General features: G+C 39.2%; 1 protein-coding gene across 2 annotated transcripts in view; it reads right to left on the bottom strand.

The window, feature by feature from the left end:
- LOC122967450 (thyroid hormone receptor alpha) overlaps positions 1 to 22,597 on the bottom strand; it is a 130,286-nt gene continuing 107,689 nt past the window's right edge. For both annotated transcript variants that reach the window (XM_044332120.1, XM_044332121.1), the window contains 7 exons: positions 19,470 to 19,531; positions 16,777 to 16,898; positions 12,987 to 13,134; positions 10,145 to 10,350; positions 7,151 to 7,297; positions 4,236 to 4,494; positions 1 to 1,534 (listed from right to left, as the gene is read on the bottom strand). In XM_044332120.1, the coding sequence (XP_044188055.1) occupies positions 1,284 to 1,534; positions 4,236 to 4,494; positions 7,151 to 7,297; positions 10,145 to 10,350; positions 12,987 to 13,134; positions 16,777 to 16,898; positions 19,470 to 19,531 (1,195 nt within the window). In that variant the 3' untranslated portion in view covers positions 1 to 1,283. The remainder of the gene's footprint in view (positions 1,535 to 4,235; positions 4,495 to 7,150; positions 7,298 to 10,144; positions 10,351 to 12,986; positions 13,135 to 16,776; positions 16,899 to 19,469; positions 19,532 to 22,597) is intronic.

Genomic DNA, 22,597 nt, shown 5'->3' with positions numbered 1-22,597 from the left:
GCTTTACAGTCCGTACAGCAATACAACATCTTCTGTCCTTAGACCCTCGACTCAAATAAGGAAAAACTCCCTAAAAAACCCCTTTAATGTGGAAAAAATTCAAGAAACCTCATGAAGATTAACAGAGGAGGGATCCCTCTCCCAGGACGGACAGACGTGCAATAGATGTGTGTACAGAATACAACACAAATTACAGAATACAGCACTGAACAGGATAACAAAATGATAATGGATTTGAAAATATATATCAAGAATGTGTTGAAGAGTACGCCAAGCAGCTTCCAGGTGCAACCTTCATCAACATGTCACTCAGGTATGTCTAAACACATTATAGATACAGGCTTCAAACAAAGTGTTCCCGCTGTAAATTCTCCTAACACTAGCAGAGAGGTACGTGGGTAAATGAGGACTGCATGGCTCTGTGTTTTCTCATTAGACTACCACCGTCCACACAATAAATGAGAAAATACATTTTGCAAGCTATGAGGTAAAAGTGTAGGGGTGTTTGTTTTTTTTTTTTGTGCACGTGCGTTTTGAGAGTGTGTGTGTGTGTGTCTCTGTGTGTACGTGAGACAGAGAGAGATAGAGAGGTCAGTACGTGAGGGAGGTAGGTTGACGAACATTCACGGGGCCTCGGCAGACTGAGGGTTGGGCTGCACGCGCACACGGAGGATGCAGTTGCAGTAAAGGTGATGCGAGGGAGGTGTGTGTGTGTGTGTGTGGAGAGGGATTTCTGAGGAGCTAATGGTTAAGTCCCAGAAAAAAAACAAAAAAACAACCACACATTTGTGAAGCGAGAGGTGGATGTGGGGGGAGTATAGAAACATGACCAAGCCCCTCAGTGTGCATTAATACGGAACGGAGTACAGCTGTTTGTCCACACCTGTGTCACGGGAATTAGAAGGCCCATACAGGTGTGATGACATTTGTGTTTGCATATAGATATACTGTGTGTTTGGACTCTTAAATCTTTGAATAACTATAAATGTACTGCGTGTGTGTACCTTTCAGAATGTCAGTGTGTTTCTCGCAGTTGATGATGTGTGTGTGCTGGTGGCAGGTGGTGGGTCTTGTAGGTGACTGATTAAAAAAAAAAAAAAAAAAAAAAGGACAAAAAAAACAAAGTTCACAGGGCGTGTTCCCACTGAAGAAAAAAAATCCAGTTTTTCTTCTCTTTTTCCAACCTCCCTGCACACGTCCTCCACCAAAGCCACCCCATTTTATTTCCTTCTGTGTCCAGGGTTCTTTTAGGGGGGTGCCTTGGTTTCGAAGCGTTTTCCGACTCACACTTCCTGGTCCTCGAAGACCTCCAGGAAGAGTGGGGGAAAGAGTTCGTTGGGACACTCCACCTTCATGTGGAGGAAGCGGCTGGCGTGGCAAGCTCCAATCATACGCAGGTCTGTCACCTTCATCAGCAGCTTGGGCCAGAAGTGGGGAATGTTGTGCTTGCGGTAGTTGATGTAGTGCTCGAACGCCAGCAGGTAGGCCTCTTGGCACTGCTCGATCTTCTTCACGCTGGTCAACCCTGAACGGTCTGAGGTGATAAATGAGAGAGAAAGAATTACATTCATGTAATTTCCACACATGGTTTCCCTTGAAGTACAGAATAGACATTTATATCAATACATCAGCATTGTGGGAAATATGCTTTTTCTTGCTAAGAGTTAGATGACAGGATTGATACCACTGTCATGTGTGTGTTAAATGTGAAGCTACATCCAGCAGCTGGTTAGCTTACATACAAACACATGCAGTCTCTCGCTCTTCTTCTCCCTCTCACTTACCCACCAAACACACACACACACACACTCTCTTCCCTACTAGGCCATATTTATATTTTTATCAGAAGTATTTATCTATTTATCACTTATGTGTAATACTGCACTTGCGCACCAATGTGCAATATAATGTATATTTGTATATATATATGTATATTTTTCATCTTGAATCATGGCGAGGTTGCCTGGCGACCGGCTGAGACTTGCTCCTGGCCAAGAAATCATCCTGCGTAGAACCTCCTGTAAAACCACAAGGTGTCTTTTTGAGATATTACGTGTTCATTAGTCAGCTTTAGAGGTGATGGTAGGCGGAAGCTTCCTGTATAACATACAGATAGGAGAGTAGTATCGATCTTCTTATCTAACTCTAAGCAAGAAAGTGAAGAAATGCATTTTGCAAAATGTCAAACTATTCCTTTAAGGGAGTGTTAAGGGAGGCTAATGCCTGCAACAGTTAAGGAATGTAAATGGATCTGGCTTTATTTAGCTGAAGCTGATCCATTAAAAAAGGCCTGGATTGACCCTGATCCTGATCCTGCAGCACAGCTGTGGATATCTCTAGTAATTCTTTAAGGACTAATCTGTAAAATGTTTTTTTCTGATTTTGACTCTAAATTTGCTGCTAAGTGGTCACCACTCGCACTGAAATGTGCATATTCAGATTTGCATGGCCTGCCAATCACACAGTGCAGGCAGTGAGTCTTTTCTTTGTCATATAATATAATCTTAACATTTTTAGGTATTATTTTTCATTGTGTGCTCAGCTATGCTGTCTATCACTGCTTGCCTTAAGTGCCCAGTTCTTGTCCTTTCCTTGTCCTCACACTGTTCAGTCCCACAAACTGCTTGCATGACAGGATTAGACAAGATTATTCTCATTCAGATAATTCGAGTCCCAGTGAAATGGAAGTTGAGACGGAAGTCTTTAGCTTCTGTACTGTGACGTACTTCCCAGTCAAACAGAATATTTGAGCAGTGCACAGTTACAAGAGGGATTTAAATCAAATCCTTTGCATTTGATTGGACTGCTAAAAGTGGGTGGGGCTTACAAGTTTATTGTGATACTGAGCTGCAGAGAGAAAGTGAGCTACAGAGGACCGTTGGCTCCACACATACCTCCTCACCTGTTGGTAAATCAGGAGGAGGATGAGGGAGAGATGAGTGAATTAGAGTTCTGGAAATGGAAACAAAGTTTTTGCCCACTGATATCCAAACACACATCTCTTCCCATATTGCTCTGTTAACTACTATGACCCACACATGGAGAAGTGTGATTTCATATGACAGGTGTGGCTAGCTCAAATTTAATTGGATTAGATGAACTTTTATTTACAAAAGTTCATCCCTGAGTGCAGGATGAGTCATTTTACAGGAAGAGAAAAGAAAAAATACTCTGATATTGATTTTTTGACATATATTTGGCATCTAACAAGAGATAAATGAACAATGAACACAGGGACACAGGATTTAAACTGGGAAAATGTATTTTTCATTTCACTGGGAATTTAAATATGTTAAATTAAAATAATAAAGACAACATGATGTTTTCCCAGGACTGACTGTTCATTAAATAACTTGAAACTAAATAATCAAACAATTTACCTGTAATTTAATAACCAATAATTAGAAAAGAATCATTTTATATTTCTATAACTTATAAAAAATTCAAACAATTTTGAGAGTAATGGTTTTAATTGTAATAATCAACAAAATGCTTTGTTTTCAAAAGTGAGAATGTGTCAGTTAACTCCCTCTCAAAATTTTAGACAACCTTCAAAGTATTTAATAATCAGGAAACTAAAAATGTGCTGTAACAATTAATTTCTAGTCTAGGCCAAATTCCAAAAAAACACTGCATCCTAAACTTTCCATAATGCGGCCTGATAGCATCTTTCATAAGACCTTCTTAACTGGTAAATGCTCACATCTGTCAAACGTTGTAATGCAGGTTTGCTCTTAAACATTTGTAATCTCCAAGCCCAAGATGAGACATCACCAGAGTTATTTGTTAAAACTCCTCCAGACACTCAGACTGTTATCGCAGTCTGAGTGATACTCCTCGTGACTAGTAAAATGATTTGGATGTGTAAAGTTGTTCCACTTTAATGTAGCAAGACCCACGCCTTGTTCTGACAGAGGGTATGACATCATCGGCGTAAAGAGACAAGCTACTTGGCACGTTTATGTGAAAAGATAAGAAGTGAATTCTGTGCACCAGTTAAGTGATCTGAGCTTAGAGGCAGAAAAGCCTTCTCTCATTGTATTATTTATGTGTCAGTTATTGAATATTTTACTAGTTTTTGCCAGTATCTATGATTCTGAGCCAGAGGGAAACTCTCCTGTAAAGACATACAAAAATACCAATGCAATGACAAAATACTAAAACAAAAAGATCAGGCATCTTTGCACATCGGAAGTCTTCACAAGCAGTTTATGAGAGCATTCCTTATTCTTCACCTGAGCTCATGAGCAGCACGGCTTGCATCAGCGCCACCTCCGAGTCATCCAGGTTAAACTGGGAAAGGCTCTTGCCCAAATCAAAGATGGCGTCCGACACCACGCCCAGCCCTCCGTTCTTCAGCTGCTCGCGTTTCACGGCCATCTCGCCGTTTAGCGTCAGCGTCTCGCTCTCTGGGTCGTAGCGTACAGCGGCGCGCAGCGACATGATCTCCATACAGCAGCCCTTCAGCAAGATGATCTGGTCTTCACATGGCAGCTGGGAAATTATCATCAGTCATCAGTGAATAATATGACAGGACATGAAATAAATATATAAAACAATTTAATTGTAATAATAACTGTACGACTAGTCACACATAACAGAAGAAAAGTCACAAAACTTTACAAACTTTGCAAAGACAGCAGCCTATAGATAGTATTTAATTATTTGAAAGTGCAATCGTCTTCAATAAAATAAACCAAAGAAATATATTTTCCTTATCAATGTGATTGTGACAGTTGATTTTAGGGACACTACACTGTATAACAGTGAAGTTATTGAATATTTTTTGTAGTATCTCTTTTGAGATGCACTTTTTAGACAGTCCCTGCACACTTGTCTCACAACTGACTGTACATAGAGAACAATGTTATTAGTCCAGCTCGAAAACACTGAATATTAGGTTATAGCTTGTGGTCTACCTTACTATGGTAGGAAAGAGTCATTGTTTGTGTTTTAACAACATTTTTCTCATGAGTTATTGAGCTAGAAAGTTTGAATATGTTAATATATTTCCAGCTTTACTGAGGTGCTGTTTGGTGCCCCCTCCGGCACTTGGTGCCCTATGCACAGTGCATGATGCATGATTTTTTTTTTTTAAATTGATGGTTGTGCTAATTGCAAGCATCAATCCCTCAGCACATGGCAAAATTCAAGAAAAATCTACTTTTAAAATATACAGTATGACATGGGATCATAGCTTTCCTTCAACCCCCAACATAATTATCTTGGAGTGCTTCCTTGCAAAGAAAGGGTTATCATTTCCTATTCACAACAAATCTCCTGCCACACTTTATATAACCGGGAAGCCCCTACAATATACATGACTGCACTCAGTTAGGTAGAGCACAGGCGAGCGCGCGCGCGCACACACACACACACACACACACACACACACACACACACACACACACACACACACACACACACACACACACACACACACACACACACACAGCAGATCATTTCTGTAGAGAGCAGAGCAATATCAGTGAGTGGTGAGTCATCATTTATCCATAGAGAGAGAGAGATGGGGAAAGTGGTTGATTATTATTGGGTGTCAACATGGCTTGACAAGCAGCATGACAAAGGTTGTATATACAGGAAGTAGCCAATCAACTGATCTCGCTTAGGTTAACAAGCTTGTTAGTCGGTTAACAGAGTTCATGAGACAAGTCTGGCATTAATGAGAACAAGCAATCACACAGCAGTAAGAAGTCAGACACTGTGTCCAAATTCACTGTTTTTCCTACCAAGTGCATTATATTTACTTTCTGCTTTTAGTTTTACAATAAAGTTCCTTCATATTTTAACACAGTGGACTGAATGTCTGTAGAATGTATAGTATTGACTGTTTTGATAGAATATGCAGATTACAGATATGAGACACTAATGGTTAAGTGTCTCAATCTTATTGCTCACTATAAAATCAACTTAAAGGGCTGATGTCTCAGTCATTTCTGAAACAACAGGTCTGTGATTTCAGGCAGAGAGACAAATGCAGGCTTCTCATTAGTAACTGGCAACCATTGATTTTGCCGGCTGAAATGATAACTGTCATTAGCAGATTTGATCAGCTTTGACTAGCTAGCTGATTTTTTATCTTGTAAAAGGGGTCTGAAATATGCACTTGATAACTTCATGAAATCGTGCTAAAAGACTGACGCTAAAATTAAAACTGTCCCAGGCAAAAAGTCAGCATCCTCACCAGCTGATGATCCATGTAGAGAACAAAAAAGAAACAGCGTTGTTCTTGTATTGCAGTGTAGAGCTAGTTAGTCCTCGTTTAATGATGTAGTACGAAGTATGATAAGTAAAACCCTAAGATTAGACTCTTATTTCAGTCTAACATCACACTGTTTAGCTGCTTAGCTTACATACTTGGACAAGCAAGACAGTGGTTAGATTTATGCTTTATTGCTCGTATTTTCAAACTGTATGCTTCTCTTTTAAAGTTTAAAATCTTCCAAATCCAATAAGCAATGAGCAAGACAGAGCTGCTAACGTTACCCTAGATGAAGTAATGCTGGGTAAGCTAGTTAGCTGGACATGCAATGTTTGCAGTTTACGTTAGAGCAGAGAACAATACTGTTTAATTCATTCCTTACACTTTTGATCTTGTGTTTCTGGTTTTGGAAAGGCTAAAAATAATAAAAGACACAACCCCCCAAACTCTTTAAATACCAAGAATTGCTACAGCCCCCTGCACACTGCTCCAGTATGTGGAGAAATCCAAAGCTCCACTAGTTTGAATGCTAAGCTATGATTGCAGGGGTTAAGAGAATAGTCAACTGATAAACTTTTGATATTTAGAGTGTCTTTTCTGAATAACATGCTATGTTGCAGGGGAAGTCACGTGTTTAACATGTCAGACATAGCAGTGCCAGCTTTAGGATTGAGTGCCCACAGACACCACCCATGCCAAAAATGTATGCACTAATGATACTGTGAGGCACTCTGTGTGAAAGCATCCATATGTTTTTTCAAACTACCATGTACTGAGGCTGATGATAGACTGCATGGAACCCACAAATAAGTTTGTGAGTTAAAACAGATTTAAAGTTAAGTGTAAAAAATTTTAGTAAAAGCAGCTGGTACGTGCCATATGGAAATTCAAGCACATATACACATGCTCTTTCACTCATTAACCTACCTCAGAGAACATGGGCAATTTCTTGGCAAAGTCAACAACGCGTGTGATGGCGGGGGTCATGATCTTGGTGAATTCGCTGAAGGCTTCCAGGTCCACCTTGTCTCTGTCTGAAGTAGGCATCATTGGACCCTGCCCAATATCATCTGACTAGAAACAAGACACCACACGAGTAACGTTATCATCCATTGGTTAAATGTAACAAGGAAAAACTTTATTTGAAGAAGTTTGTGGAATAAAGAAGCTATGACTGAATGCTCCAGTAGCTAGTAAGTTGACCTTTGAGCTTAGATTCTCCTTAATGTTTTTACTACATTACATTCTTTACATTTTACTGTTTTTCCAATGAGCGTGGACTCAATTTTGTTAAAGAAAGTTGCCAAAAATAATATCTAAAATTGAAATACTATGGTCCTTACATGGTTTATAAACTTATAAATAGCACAGAGTATAGACTATGACCATGAGGAGACACACATGGCATGAGTCTGTAGGTAAATTGAACCCCACTGGTCTATAAAAGACAGTACAGACAGTAGACAGGGGAGCAGAGTAAATTAGGGGTTCAAATTCTTGTCTGTATTTGAGACATCATATGACTTTAAAAGGGTAACACAAAGATAGATAGATGAGCCATGTGCAGGGAAATGTAGACACATGTAGACAGTGTAGAAGGTTGTAGACATGGTAGCATATGACATATGATATCATAGACAGTCGCAGTGAAACCGAGGTTCCAGAGGTACCCAAAGAAACCCTCATTCCAAATCCTATTGACTTTTGTAATAGTGCAAAAAAGTCAAACTAAAAACTTGGTTCACTCCATATGCTTAGATAAGGATGGTAATTAAAAAAAGGTCTAATATCATGGGGAGGGGAGTTCATTGACGAGTCAAGGGGCTGCGGGTAGTTTACATTTTGTTATACCAGCAGGATAGAGAGGACTGAACACTGTGGATGTTTTAGACAGCAGAGATTACAGCTAAAAAGTTGGAAAAATTACTTCAGAAGGGAGTATTGATGAATGTAATGGGTATGGACTTAACAAAGTTACAATGACGTGAGTACCTGCAATGCTACGCCAGTAAATTTACATAGGAGCTGTGGTTTTTTGTATGCTCATGAAGTAATTGTTGTTTAACTTTGTTAAAATTAGGTTTCAACTTCTTATAGCAAGTGCTGCAATGGAGCCAATTCATCTTAGAATAGGGAACGTAAACGCCAGGAACATGCTTCATTTTTTCAAAGAGACAGATGAAAAAAATGCTGACTGAGAGATTGCACTGAGTTACAGAAGCTGGTGAAACAGAGGCTATCCTGCATGTGATGTCATGACTTTGGCTTTCTACAATGCAGGTATATAACATTTATGCTGATCTATCTTGACATTTTGCGACGCATGTGTAGCACTGTACGTAACAGCCTAATCTACTTAGCCAAAAAGACCTGAATACAAAAGAAGTCCTACCAGGTCAGAGTGCATCAGTGCCAAACACACAGAGCATAATTAATTTAAAGGCCTTTAGCAACCTCATCCAATCAGAGCAACTTCTATGTGCTACACCTGATTTAGCACCAGGGAGAACTGAGGTAAGAAGTTATCTAATTAACTGGGAGAATGTGGCCAACGGTGCGTGTTTCCATTCATAGCTACACAGCTGATGCCTATCCTGTTGTGAACAAATGGGAACTTGAGTGAGAGCTGTTACAGATAGCTTGAGGCAAAGCAGTCAGGAAACTCATTGATAGAGAGACTTTGTTAATCACTCCAGGGACATTTTTGAAATTATCGAATGAGGAAACAACTCTAAAATCTACAAAATCATGTATTGATGTTTAACAGTGATACAGTATTTACAAGATTATGGACAGCAATTTACAGTTGGGGCAAAACTATTCTGTCACTGTGATTTTTATTGAATGTATATAATCTTAGTAATTTATTTTTGTAAATCTGAACACCTTTTCAGTGTGCCAAGTACAAGTGTAATGTAATGAAGTTACTGTAACAATAGAAAGTACCTATCTGCTCTTTTCTGTTGGGCGTCCTTCACTCTCTTGTTTGCCTTCGACTGGTCATGCAACCCAAGCAATTTTTCAGCAGACCTTCAAAAACGGTATTTGATTGTAAACCTGTCTTTACCTTCATGGAATGGTTGCCTGGTAACTGACTGTAATCTGACCTTTGTTTCAAGGTAACCATTGGCGGTGTTGACACGTGCGCTTTGCACATAGCACCGGTCGCACGGGACAGCACAGAGGAAGTTGCTGATGAAAAAGAGTGCTGTTGAACCGGGTTATCTTGAAAATGAAAAGAAGTGGCTTTCTTTCATGTGTCAGCTTGATTTTTGAAGTGGAAACAACTTTCAACATACTGTGGGCGGAACATTTTTGAATAATGAGCTACATGAAAGATGGAGTGAAGTGCTGTGTGAATACTACAAGTAATTAGTGAAAATCAAAATGACGAATGAATGATGAAGGCTTACATGCTGAAATCCCAGAGAGTAGCCTGATTCAGATCCCCATCAATCAATATTAATAACTTCTTTTTAGTTTCTTGTTTTGCTTTCATGAATTAGAGGCCATACTTTTTGCTAGTGAAGAGGTGAACGTGCAGTACATTTTTCCTTCTTAATGCTTTAGTTTCCAGTATGTATGTGTACTAATATTCATTGCTATTAAAAGAAAGGGACAAAATGATTGATAACATGAAAATACTTTATATACTTTAATAGTTTAAACTACAGTCCTTTTACCAAACTTAAAAAAACTACTATAAATGATGCTTTCAAAGATTATTTGATAATGGAAAGTGATATTTTAAAGAAGATATTTTTGGTTTAAAAACAAAGAGGTTACAAGCCAGCATGATGGAAATCTTTTATGCAAATAATACAAAGTAGCCACAACTGAGGTGAACATGTCAAAGAATGAAAATACATTGTGGTCATTATGAAGCTACAACACTCTGCCTGTTCAAAACTAAAAGCTTACCAAAAACTTGCGCTTCTGTTTCCAGCTGGAGCCTTGTGCATTGGTGTTTCGGTGAGCGTCGGTTACCATCCTGATCAGCTCCCACTCTGCAGTGTCCGGCTCCGGCCTCACCTGCAGCGTCCGCACCATCTCTTCCCTCTTCCTTTTTTCTCGATTCTCCTCGATGAGACGGCGCTTGGCCACGCGCTTCGACTCGTCCAACACCACTGATGGGTGAGAGGGTTAGGGTGGGGATTACATACAAGAGAGCGTTCAGGTGAGTTCATACAGAAGGGTTATCTATTTGCTTTTTAAGTGGTTTATCTGTTTATCTGTCTGTATTTGTGCTGATCTTAATGGTACTTTTTGTGTGTTTTGTTGCATGGTTATTTTTGTTCTGGTTGTGCTGGAGGGAGATTAAATGCTTGGGTTCATGAAGTTCTCAAGATTGAATTGTTGCCTTTTTTGGTGCTTAATATTTGCTCAATACTATTATATATTATGGCTGTTGGGAACAATTATAAACACTTTTGCCTTTATACTGACAATGCTAACATGTTGATGTTTAGCAGGTATAATGTTACCATAGTCACTATATTAATTTAGCGTATTAGCATGCCAACACTTGGTAATTAGCACTAAAAACAAAATGCAGCTGAGGCAGATGGGGATATCATTAGTTTTGTGTCGAGTCAAGAGAACCAAAGTTATTATAATTCACTCTGAGGGGTGAATGTGAATGTCAGCACCACATTTCATGGTAATCCATTCAATAGTTGTTTAGATATTTAACTAAAAACCAGATATGCCAACCTCATGAAGGTTGTAGAGGGAAAGTCAGAGGTTAACCATGTTACCAGTAATTAGGGTTCATCATCTGGGGACCATGAATGACTGTACCAAATTTCATGTCAATCCATACAATATTTGCTGAGATGTTTCAGTCTGGACCAAAGTGGTGGACTGACCAACCAACTATCAGACATTGTCATCCTTTGAGCCACACAGCTAATGTGGCTGATAAAGAATAAGTTAATCTGTAAAACTTGGAAAAAACATCTGTGACGGGGGACTGTGAGTGGATGTTATTTGTCGGAGAGCTCTGACATAAAGGATCCTGTTGGCCACAGTGGAGGTTGTCAGCTTTTCAACTGTGAACAGCAGGGGTTTTTTTTCTAAACATACATTTTGTCCACTGTAACAAATGTTATATGACATGGCTAATAGTCATGTATGCACTGTGACTGGATGGCTCATTCAGTGAATGCAAAGCTTTGTGTATACTGGCGGGGGGCTCTGTGGCGCGGGCCTGCACAGATGGTGTGCAAGCTATGAGAATGCACAGAGGCGTTTATGCTCAACACGTTGGTCCTTGCAGTATTCTCTGAACTGCCAGGGTGTAATATTCTGTGAATAAGTGTTCTTTGTTACCATTTCTGGACTTTGTTCTGCGTATCATGACATGGTTATGATACGCCATAGTTATTACAAAGTTATTTTAGTTTTGTTGCGTGGTCACTTTCTGAGAATAAGTAAATGAGAACACAAGTGCTATAAAGACACAAAATAAAGTACAATAGAGAGAGTGGAAGTAAAGAAAAGTAGGTTGCCTGGCAACAGTAGTAAACACCAACATGCCGCCAAACATTGCATTTGTGTAATGTATTTACTGTGGCTTGTCCATCTCTCTTTGCTTGATGAACTGGGACAGCCATCCCAGCACCCACCAGAATTGGTGAGATCACTTGTGCAGCCGTAAACCTAGCTTTACAATCACAGAGCTCTGCTATTTGAGTACTTGATTGCTACTTGCTTTGCACACATTTAACATGAACAAAAATGAATCACCTGCATTTGCGTCACATTTCTTGCAGGAACATGGACTACACATGTGAACTCCTAATGTGACAATAAAAGAGGAGCCTTATCTAAGAGAACATTTACTAGATATTCAACATTCTCAGAATTGAAGCAGGATGACCTTCAAAACATTCTGTGAAATATTGACAGGAAGTCCAAATCAACTGTCAGATGTAACAGAAGGACTTTTTATTCGACATTTGGAGCTCTTATTCATGTGGGTGGAGGAACAAGATCAATTTAACAAACCCAAGGCTTTTTGCTTTGTGTTGCTTAATGCTAAATGTTGTAAAATACTGAACACAAGATTGTGTTTATGATACTCAGCAACAGTACTGAATAGATCTACACCCATACCTCAAAAATCTTATAAAAAACATTTTTTGTTGTATTATATATTTTGTTATTATTTGTGAACAGTGTATTCTTCACTGTCCTTCCAGGATGACTACAGTTGTGGTTGCAAGGAGATCTGTGATGTTGCTAAAAAGGTTTTTTTCAGGGTGGCCAGTTTGCATAAGTATGTGTGTGTACATGTCATGTTCTTTAGATATATCTAAAGTTGTTTTTATTCATTAGCCAGGCTTCCACTGTAACAAATTACAGCACAGAGATATAAAAGAACACTGCTGTTACAGTAAATAACACTCAAGTGACATAATTTAAGTGCAGCGTGGTGGAAGTGAGGTCCAGATGTTCTGAATTTGTGTTTTCATCAAATATCCAGAGGAAAGGAAACCATTTCCTTTATCCTCAGAATACTATTAAATTACTATAAATTAATATCATCCCATTACATAATGAGATTATGTTGTTGATTTATTTTTCATCTAAAATTAGTCATAGAGCTTTTGAAGAGCACTAGAAGTTAAAAATATTTCTGCTCTGTGATTCAAATGTGTTTTCAACGGTTGCATAGTGACAGTAGCAGCCATAACCACGTGAATCTCTTTGTAAATACCAGTAGTGAATGATAAGAATACATGAGCTTATAATAACTCACAGTCCATGGCCATCCCCACAGCGATGCACTTTTTAAAGCGGCACAGCTGGCACTGGTTGCGGGTGATTTTGTCAATGATGCAGCAGCCTTCATATTTACAGGAGTAAGCCGGGTGGAGGTTCTTCTGGATGGTCCTACGGAAGAAACCCTGAGGAGAGGAAAGGAAACGGAGTAAGGAAAGAAAGACAGAGAAAGGAGAGAGGGAAAAAGAGAGAAATGAGCAAAAGTGCACAGAGACAGAAAGAGCATTCAGTGATTGAGGGAAATATGCAACTCCATAACCTCAAAATTAAATCCACCAATTAAATGTCCTTGTATTTTGATTGGCATCAAACAAGTGTATTAAATGGGTCACATCACATGGCAGGCTGGTGATTGTGTGGCGGGATCCTGCCAAGAATGGTTCACTAATGAAATAATGGCATGACTGAACGTCTCTCGCTTTTGTACAAGACAGTTGGGGAGCAGTTAGACTAGAATCCCACTGCGGAGGTGCTTTACAAAGATGATTTTAAGCAGAGAATAATCGAGAAGGAAGGTAAGAAGCTGTGCTATGAAATGAAATGCTGTGCTATTCTGTAAAATCTTTCTGAATACATATTAAAATAAAGTGCATAGCAAGCAAAAAAACATGGTCACTCCCCAATCCATCGTAGCTCAAAGGTAGAACCGTGAAACCTACAAAGCAGCTTCACAATAATACCATCAATACAATATGGGACTTTTGTAGGTTTGTGTATCCCCGAAGGGAAAAAAAAAACAAAATTAATTTCTGCTTTTCAGCACCACTGCAGGATTTCAGTTTGTCTCATTTCCCTTGTGAGTAGAGCAGGATCATAAAGGAATAGCTGAAGCCATTGTTAAATGCCGTGGACAGGCTGCTCTACAGGACGCCAATCACTGGATATCAACGCCCACACCTGCCATCAAGAAGCCTTCTGCTTAGTCATTACTCTACAGTTCATTTGAAAAATAATCCACTTCCATTTTGCGTTGAAAGCTGAGTATCAAACATGAATTCTGTATTCTATATATTATATTCTAGTTTTTAAGACTTAGCAACATTTTTTCAACCTATATATAACATGTACTTTGCATCACAATTTACAATTGTCCAATGCACACCATTTATTTTTTGACGAACATGTTTTTTTTCCAACTTCCAGGCAGCTGTTGGCTTCAGTTCAATAAAGAATGTCAGTAAAATACATTTTCGGAGACTTGAAATCTGTTGAGAAGGATAATCCATAACACTGAACTTTCCGACACTCATCTGACATCTGAACGGCTACTGAACAGCGTGAAAAATAGCTGTTGGGAAATCAATCCCAGACAGGGAAGAATAAGCACACACGAACAGCTTAACAGCAGTAATGGTGTGAATTTAACAGCTCTTCTAGTAAGCACCTTGTTGGTCTGAATACTTCATTTTTCTCTTTCTCTCTGCCATTGTCCTGTGTTATTGGCACAAAGGCAACATTTATACTTTGCCACACGAATAATCAGATGCAAAACAAGGGAGAATTGCTCTCAAGTTTAAAACTTTATGGGCTTATTTGTGCTGTAAAATGATTAGCACAATATCATTTGTGAATCAGAACTTGAGAAGGGGCAGATAGCAGTTAGCAGCTGCAATAAAATCTTTGTGAATTTGCCTCTCAGTTACCTTCTTTTCAGAAACACACATCTTAAAGTCATTTTCACTACAAACTTTAGTCCCATATTCAGTAAAGAAAGAAGGCAGACCCTCCCACAGTCATTTTATCACAAAGTAAATGGAAGACAACACAACTACTGATTCAAATATAATTATTTCACAGTATGGTCCGATCATGCACGATACACCTATATGGTGTTTCTGTGGTGCTATCAACGTATAAATATAAATCAACACCTACAGCAGAACTCCCATTACCCTCTTACATAAAGTATAAGCTTTAGTCAGTTAGCTTTTTTTTATTTCTCCATCTTCTTCATCAAAGTAATTTAAAATGTCACAAGCCAATAATTGGAAGTATGAGAAAAGGTGAAGTGCTTCTTTTGTCATATGGTGAACACTGGATCAATTCTGAAAGGAGCATTTTCTTTTTGCCAAAAAGGTCACTTAATTGGCCAAAATTGACCAAACTGTATTAAATGGACTTGTCCTGAGACAAATGAACTGAAGGGGTAAAAGCTGGCTGATATTTGAGGAGATTTAAGTGATACAGACAATTTGATTTGAATGTTGACAGACTACCTACACACCTTTAATGTTTGTACCCCTAACAAACTTGACTGTGGCATTTAGTGGGAATTCCTGATTAAGTAGAGGTTGATCATTGCAGATCAACAAATTCCATTCGAGTGAATACAAAAGGCTGTTGTAGAAGCCTTTAATTGGTTAATTCGATCAGGAAAATTAAGTTAGCTACAACAATGCATGAAGCTTAGCAAAAGTTCAGGCTTTATATCCTCGCTCTCTCTGATTTATTATTTTTTACCACCACTTCAGTCAGATGACTGTGGGCTTTCCAGTCTGATTCAGTCACTGACTCTTTTAACCAATCTTCATGCTGCTGTCACACTTAATATGGTTCCCTTTTGGGCTGCTATCTGCTATCATTTATTTCAGTACTGTACTGTGTACCTCCACCTAAAGTCAGACACCACAGATCCAGCTCCAGGTCCAGTTCTGTGCATTCAGAACCTGCTCCAGCTCACATCCATCCAGCTCTTCAGTCAGAAGCTCAGTCTTTTCTGATCTTTATCACAGTTCAAAGTTCACAGTAATTTTTGAAAAAGCGGCTTCTCGATTTCAGACTGAGATAGACGCAAGCAACCTCCCATGTCTAGTCACTGGCAGATTTAATCAGCTGTAGCTAACTAGCTAATTAAGCTAGCATTGGCTTCATGAGTTGGTTGAACAGCTGACTTTCTAATGTTTCAAGCCTCAGGTTTTAAAACCCTGCAAAAAGGGTCTTAAATATGCACTTAGCTACATAGATAATATTGTGCCAAAAGCTAAAGCTATGCATGTCCCAGCCAAAAAGTCAGCAACCTCATTGCAGTGTAGAGTTCAGATTAAAAGCATGACAAGGAAACATGACCCATTCTGACCTGTTGAGCTGCTTAGCTTACATACATCGAACAGCAAGATTAGATTTCTGCTTTATTGTTCGTATTTGTGAAACAGTATGTTTCACTTTTAACATTAAAAGAGAAAAGGCTTTTCAGGATAGAGGACTAACCGCTGTGTTTGGTGAACGTAACACTATCTGGGCTGACAAGTTTTGCTGGGGATGTGTAAACTTCCCTAAATTCAATCAAGAACAGAGCCTCTAACATTAGCTTGAACTCTGATATCATAGCATCTGGGGCTGCCAAATAGTGATACTACACAGTGAATGTGTTAGTCGTGAACTGTTTTAAAAATGTAACTTGTAACCTCAAAAATAATGCAGTATGAAATGCAAATCAAGCTGGGCATGCTAACTTTTGCAGCTAAAGCAGACAAACATAATGTTTAACCCATTCTTTACACTTTTGCTCTTTTATTTTTGATTTTGGACAGACAAAAAAAAATAAAGAAACCACCATCCAAACTCTTTATACATGCAGTATCTCTCTTGAAGATGCAGAAACATCCAAAGAAATACACATTTTGGACAGTTCCGCCACACCTATGATTGGATTAAGCAATGATTGGACCATCTCTGTTCTGGGCAGGAGTTGAGCAAGTTAATTCATCTCTCATCTCCTCTGCCCTCCTGTGTGGAAGATTTTAGTAAGTGGGAGATGTTGACTGTACCTTGCAACCCTCGCAGGTGATGCAGCGGTAGTGGTAGCCAGTCGCCTTATCCCCGCACACCACGCACGGCTCATCCTTCTCCAGGTAGCTGGGGATATACCCTGGAACAGAGACGCTAAGAGCTATAGGAGAGGAGGAGGAGGTTGAAGAGGAAGACAGGATGGAATGAGAGAAGGGTAAACAACAAGTGTGAGCGAGGGAGGACGGGCAGACGGTGAGGATGATGAGGTATGGGGGAGATTTCGATGGATGACGGAGGGTTGAGATAAGTGGGGGCCGGAGAGTGGTGGTGATGAGGACGTGAGGAGAGGATGAGAGGAAGGAGGAGTGGAGGAGGAGAGGGAGGAGGGGGGGCTCAGTGTTATCACAGGGGCCTCAATGAAGCTCCTGTGCATAGGGGCCCCAAGAGACTGTGAAACAGGATGGAACATATAAGACTGGCAGTCTTTTCTGCACACACGGACCTGATATCATGCCAGCTTATGAGGTTTACTGTCACATTCCCAGAATTCATGAAGTATGCTTTTCATCTTGACTTCTTCTTTCATTTACTTTCATGATTTCTCTGGTGAAATGTTTCTCTCAGCCTCTTGATTATTTTATCTCACACTCAATATGAATGAAGTCATAATTTCTTTAGATCTCTAACCTCTAAGCTGTCATGTTGTTGCACAAGGACTGACAGTCATCTGAATGCTCAGATAGGGCTTTCGCCTCCACTAGGCTGCCCACCTTAAAGTTCTTGAAGAACACAGACATACATTTGTACACTTCTTAAGCTCCCCCACCATCACCTATACACACACACACACACACACACACGACTTGTCACACACGAGCCAACTTCTCGCTCACAGTTAGAGGCGTCTGGAAAGCAGGAGCCCTAAAGCACTCCAGGAGAGTATTTATTGAGTGGATTTTACATCTTATCGTACTACTGACGCCACAGAAAAATTTGATCCTGAGCCAGACATGTGAAACCATTTGCTACTGTCTGCCGTCATGGCACGCTGTCTCTCAGAACAAATGGAGGCAGCTTGGTTTGTGGTTACTCGCCAGAACACTCACACAGTTTTTTTTTCCTTTAAAGATATTAAATTGCCAAAAGTGAATTTTGGGATTTAAGTGAAAAGTATAACATATAGAAGTTCACTTTTACTCCTACTTGCAGACTTTATAATAAAAAGTTTTCTTTTGACTTAAAATGCTCCTATATCATCCTCCTCCTATATTTAAGCTCCTACATTTAAAACAGTGACATGTTCCAGTGCCAATTTCTCATAATTTGACCCTTGTTTAAATGGTTGGATACTACTTGTTCATTTTTTGTGTTAATTTCAACTGAAGGTATTCAAGATTAAAAAAAAAAAATATATGTGGAACAACACAACTGAGATTTTTGCCCCCAAAGAATAAACAATGGGGCAGATGTAGGATAAATTCTTGTGTCTGGTTCTGCTCCAAGCAGGCATGTGATTCATCGTGTGATCACTTCAGAGTTGCTCTTCTTTTACACTTCGCTGGAGGCAGGAGTGTGTTTTTTCATAAATATGTCCTTGTCTTCACTTATATAACAGAGATGTTTTACTTTTAAGTCAGTCCTTTAGAACTTTCTTCAGTATAATTCTCTAAACTTTGAGAAATCCAGACTCTGTTTTCAAAAAGAGGACAAACACGTGATATTACCGCATGACTTCATTACTAAAAGAAATAATGTCTGTATGAGTAACCCTGTTAGTTAGTTTATTTTTGCCAAATCAAGCTACAGCCTCCTGGTTCGATGTATGTTTCTGACCTGATGCGTAATGCTTCATCGTATGCTGTTTGGATTTTCACAAAACGCTTCATACTGCCCACATTTGGCTTCAAGATGTGACAAAAACAAATGAAACAGGGCCGCATGTTGAAGTGAATCACACCGGCTTTATGTCAAATTTAAATGAAGATTACAAAGCCGAGCCAAATGAGAAGTGAATTCAGTACATCACTAGAGAAAACACTGTTAGACACGATTCATTTATCTTTTAAAGGCCCCAATTATAAAGTGACTGCCCTGTCACCAAACTTTAATACAAGGGATTGGAACTGCTATAACTAAATGATTGGCAGGGCTTCTAATACGAGACAAACATTAAAAAACAATTTAGTATTTATGTATTCTGATGCTGATGAGGATGAGTTTGAATCAGTAAACAGGAGTGAAACAGGCCTGAAAACACATCATCTAGAAGTCACATAATTTGATTTGAAATTTATTTATCGAATCAATTTATTAATCATGTATGATTAGTAAAAACTGGTCCTAAATGAAGTTTGAAACTGTCAATCATTTTGACTTTGGTGGTTCTGTATCTCAGTTCTGTTCCTTTAGAGTCCGGTCTACCGCTGTACTCAGACCTCATAAACTCAGGCTTTGGTCACCTAGGTGAGCTAATTTATGTCCGACAAAGCCTCTGAAGGAAAATATAAAATGTTGAGGAAGAGATTATCATAGTAATGACACTTAGGACACCATTCAAAGCCCAGGCGAGCCAGCTACAAAGTGACGGGCTACACTGAACACTGGCCAAATCCTCCAGCAACATCAAAAGACTGAGCATCTTAAAAGAAACCTGTTTCAAACTGTGTTCACTTGGTGTTTTGGCAGCGACAAAAACACAGAGAAGTGAAGGTGGATAAATATAAATACTTACCAGACATACTCTTCATCGAACATTGGCTGTTCTTCCTCTTCCTCTTTGGCACATCTGGCCACCTGCGAGGAGACAAGAGGGAGAGGATGAGGGGGAATGAGAGAGGAAGAAAGGGAGAGGACAATGTTACAATGTGAAAAAGATAAAAACACTATTTATTTGCAGAAATGAAACATTTTCATGATCCATCTATTTGTTGATTACTTGATTAATTGTATGATGTACAAAATGTAAACAAATAAATTTAAAAGTTCTCAGAGCCAAAATTCTTGTTTATCTGACCAACAGTGCAAAACCCAAAGATCAAGTTACAGTGATGTAAAACAGAAAAGGGTATCAAATCCTCACATTTGAGAAGCTGGAAACAGCAATTTTTTATTCGCTTTTGCTTAATTAATAACTTAAACACTTAACAATTTAAGTAATTCAATCTCTGATACAGGATAATGATAGCTAATCAATAATTCCTCAGCTGTCACATATATACATTTCACTACTGCCTCTAGTTTTTATGACATGAGAAACTTTGTGGAAGAAGGAAAAAAGTTAAAGCCACCAACAACACAATATTAATCATTACCAGTGCTGCACCAATTATTTTCATAGTTGATTTTTGCATGAAAAATGACTTAAGTGATCAATTAATAGTCAAAACTGTTACTGATTGATATTCTGCCGATCGACTCTTGATTAATCGATCATTTCAGAACTCATCATCAGACATCACAATAACTAAGCAACCCACTTAAACTCAATGCTGCAGCAGCAGAACAAGCTGTAAACACAGTACTGACATATAATCATCTTACAAAGTTGTTATGGTGTGTTAGCAAATCACTTGGAGTCATGTTTCTGATCAGCTGATGAGTACATCTGTTTTGTGTCCACTGACTCCTTTAGCTGCCCACTGTTTCACCAGCTAGTTCCTAACTGTCAGTCTGGTGCTTGGAAGGCAGCACACAGTGGGTTTCACAAAGCTTTTTTGCTGAAAACAGCTGCCCGCAGCTGCTAGAAACAAGATCAAAGAGAGCAAAATTTGTGGCCTGAGAACCAAAACAATGAGCTAAAAGAAACTAAAGTGCTAAATTGAGCTGTGTAAAGCTGCAGAGTCTGGTGATAACTGCCGGTGGATTCGTCACTAGGAGAGACACGTCTCACGTTACACTTCAACTATTCTTTATATAAAGAAGCTGACTGGTGAAGCTTTTAGCTCACTCTTAAGTTTTTCCAACTGTGCAACTGATGTGACACGTGTCTGTCCGGTGGCCAACAGTTCTCTTTTGATGCTGATAGTGTTGGAACTTTAGATGGCTAGTATGTGACTGCCCGCTTACAGACAGTCTCGGTCCACAGTTCAGATAAACTGCAGATAAACTTTCCACATTAACAAACAAGTGAAAATATCCTCTAAAGAACGAAAAGGAATGGGCTTTTGTCAGATTGCTTGTGGACTTGCTGGTAGCATGTACGTGCCTTTAAGTTTGCTTGAGTGAAGATAAGTCGCCTCTAAACAGCTTAACCGAGAGTCTCTTTCAATTTTCTACACCCATATGATCTCATTTTCTCTACCACCAAATGCTACTTTTTAAAAAAAACTTTCAATCACATATCTAATTACATACATACATATATATATATATATATATATATATATATATATATATGTGTGTGTATGTACCCACACACATATGTAATTTAAAGCCTTGCACACCTAGTACTTTCAGTGTATATTTGGATCACTCAGAAACTGAACAAATCATACCACCAATGCTTCACATGCATGGACAAACACATATGTAGACTACACACACACACACACACACACACACACACACACTGCAGGATATAGATAATTCCTTCACTCATCTCTTCCCCACATCCTATCTTTTTTCTGTAATTCTCAATCCTTCCTCTTTTCTCACTCTCACAGGATCGAGTCTGCATCTGCTCCTGGCAGCAGATTTGGATTACTGTCCTCTCTCCCTCTCTTTTTTCTGTCTATCCCAATGTCTGGCTGTTTGCTCCACACCCCTCCCATTCCCATTTTCCCTCTCTCCTCCACAAAATCTCTCTCTCTCTCTCTCTCTCTTGCTCTCTGCCCCTCCCAATTTGGCTACTGCACATTTCTTTCTGCCGGCTCCCTCAACTTTCCTTCTTTCCTCCCAGTCATTTGTGCTTTTCACCCTCTCCTCCACCCTATCTCTCTCCTCTCCTCTCCACCCTAAACTTCTATCAGCAGTATTAGGTAACACCAGTACCACCATTCTCCTCCCTCCCTCCCTCTCTCTAGCTGTCAAATCCACTCTTCTCTTCCAGCTAAAAAAAAAAGAAAGAAAGAAAGAAAGAAAAAAAAAATCCTGTGACGTCTCTTTCTCAGTTCTTGCTGCACTTCACGGTTCAGCAAACTTATTAATTTTATTGCTGCGCACATGTTCAGGCAGCACCACAGTGGGAAACCGTCTACTGTGGCCGCTGATAACTGTGAGGTGAGCAAAAGAACAGAAAAACCAACACGAACATTTCTGCATCAATTAAAAATGAAAATAAAAATGTGTCGGTGTTGACAGATTTATGTCCACCATATGTTTCCACATTATGAGGGAATGCCTCAACTTTATAGGATGTGGAGGGCAGCTAAAAATTATGTTCACGAAGTCTAGAGTCCATTTATGCAAATTAAAAATAATTTATTTCAAAGCAAAGCAGACATACAGTGAGTACTATTAGTTATTGTAATATTAGTCATGAATACTCTAATACTGCAATCTGCAGTGATCAAAAGCAAACATCGAAATAAAACAGCAAGTGAAAATGTTCTGTGCAACTTAAAGCTGCATTAATTCATTTTTGGCCACTTGGGGGCAGCAGAACAAGCTGAAAAGACTGAATAGTGAAGTTGTTAACAAAAAAAATTGCAATCTAGCAAACACAGAGCAATACTGTCACACTATTAAAATATACCTCACATGTGTAAGTCAAACACTCTCTTTGTAGCTCTGTTTTGGTCTTCAACAACTCCTGAGAGAAATAATAGGCTCCACTATGTTCACCAGCTAGTTACTAACTTTGTCAGCTGTTTGGAGCTGAGCAGGTAGTGTACAGAGACTTTATCAAAGCTTTATCCCTAC

Source organism: Thunnus albacares, chromosome 17, assembly GCF_914725855.1.
Source record: "Thunnus albacares chromosome 17, fThuAlb1.1, whole genome shotgun sequence".
NCBI lineage: Eukaryota > Metazoa > Chordata > Actinopteri > Scombriformes > Scombridae > Thunnus > Thunnus albacares.
This window is presented reverse-complemented; position numbering and strand designations above follow the sequence as displayed.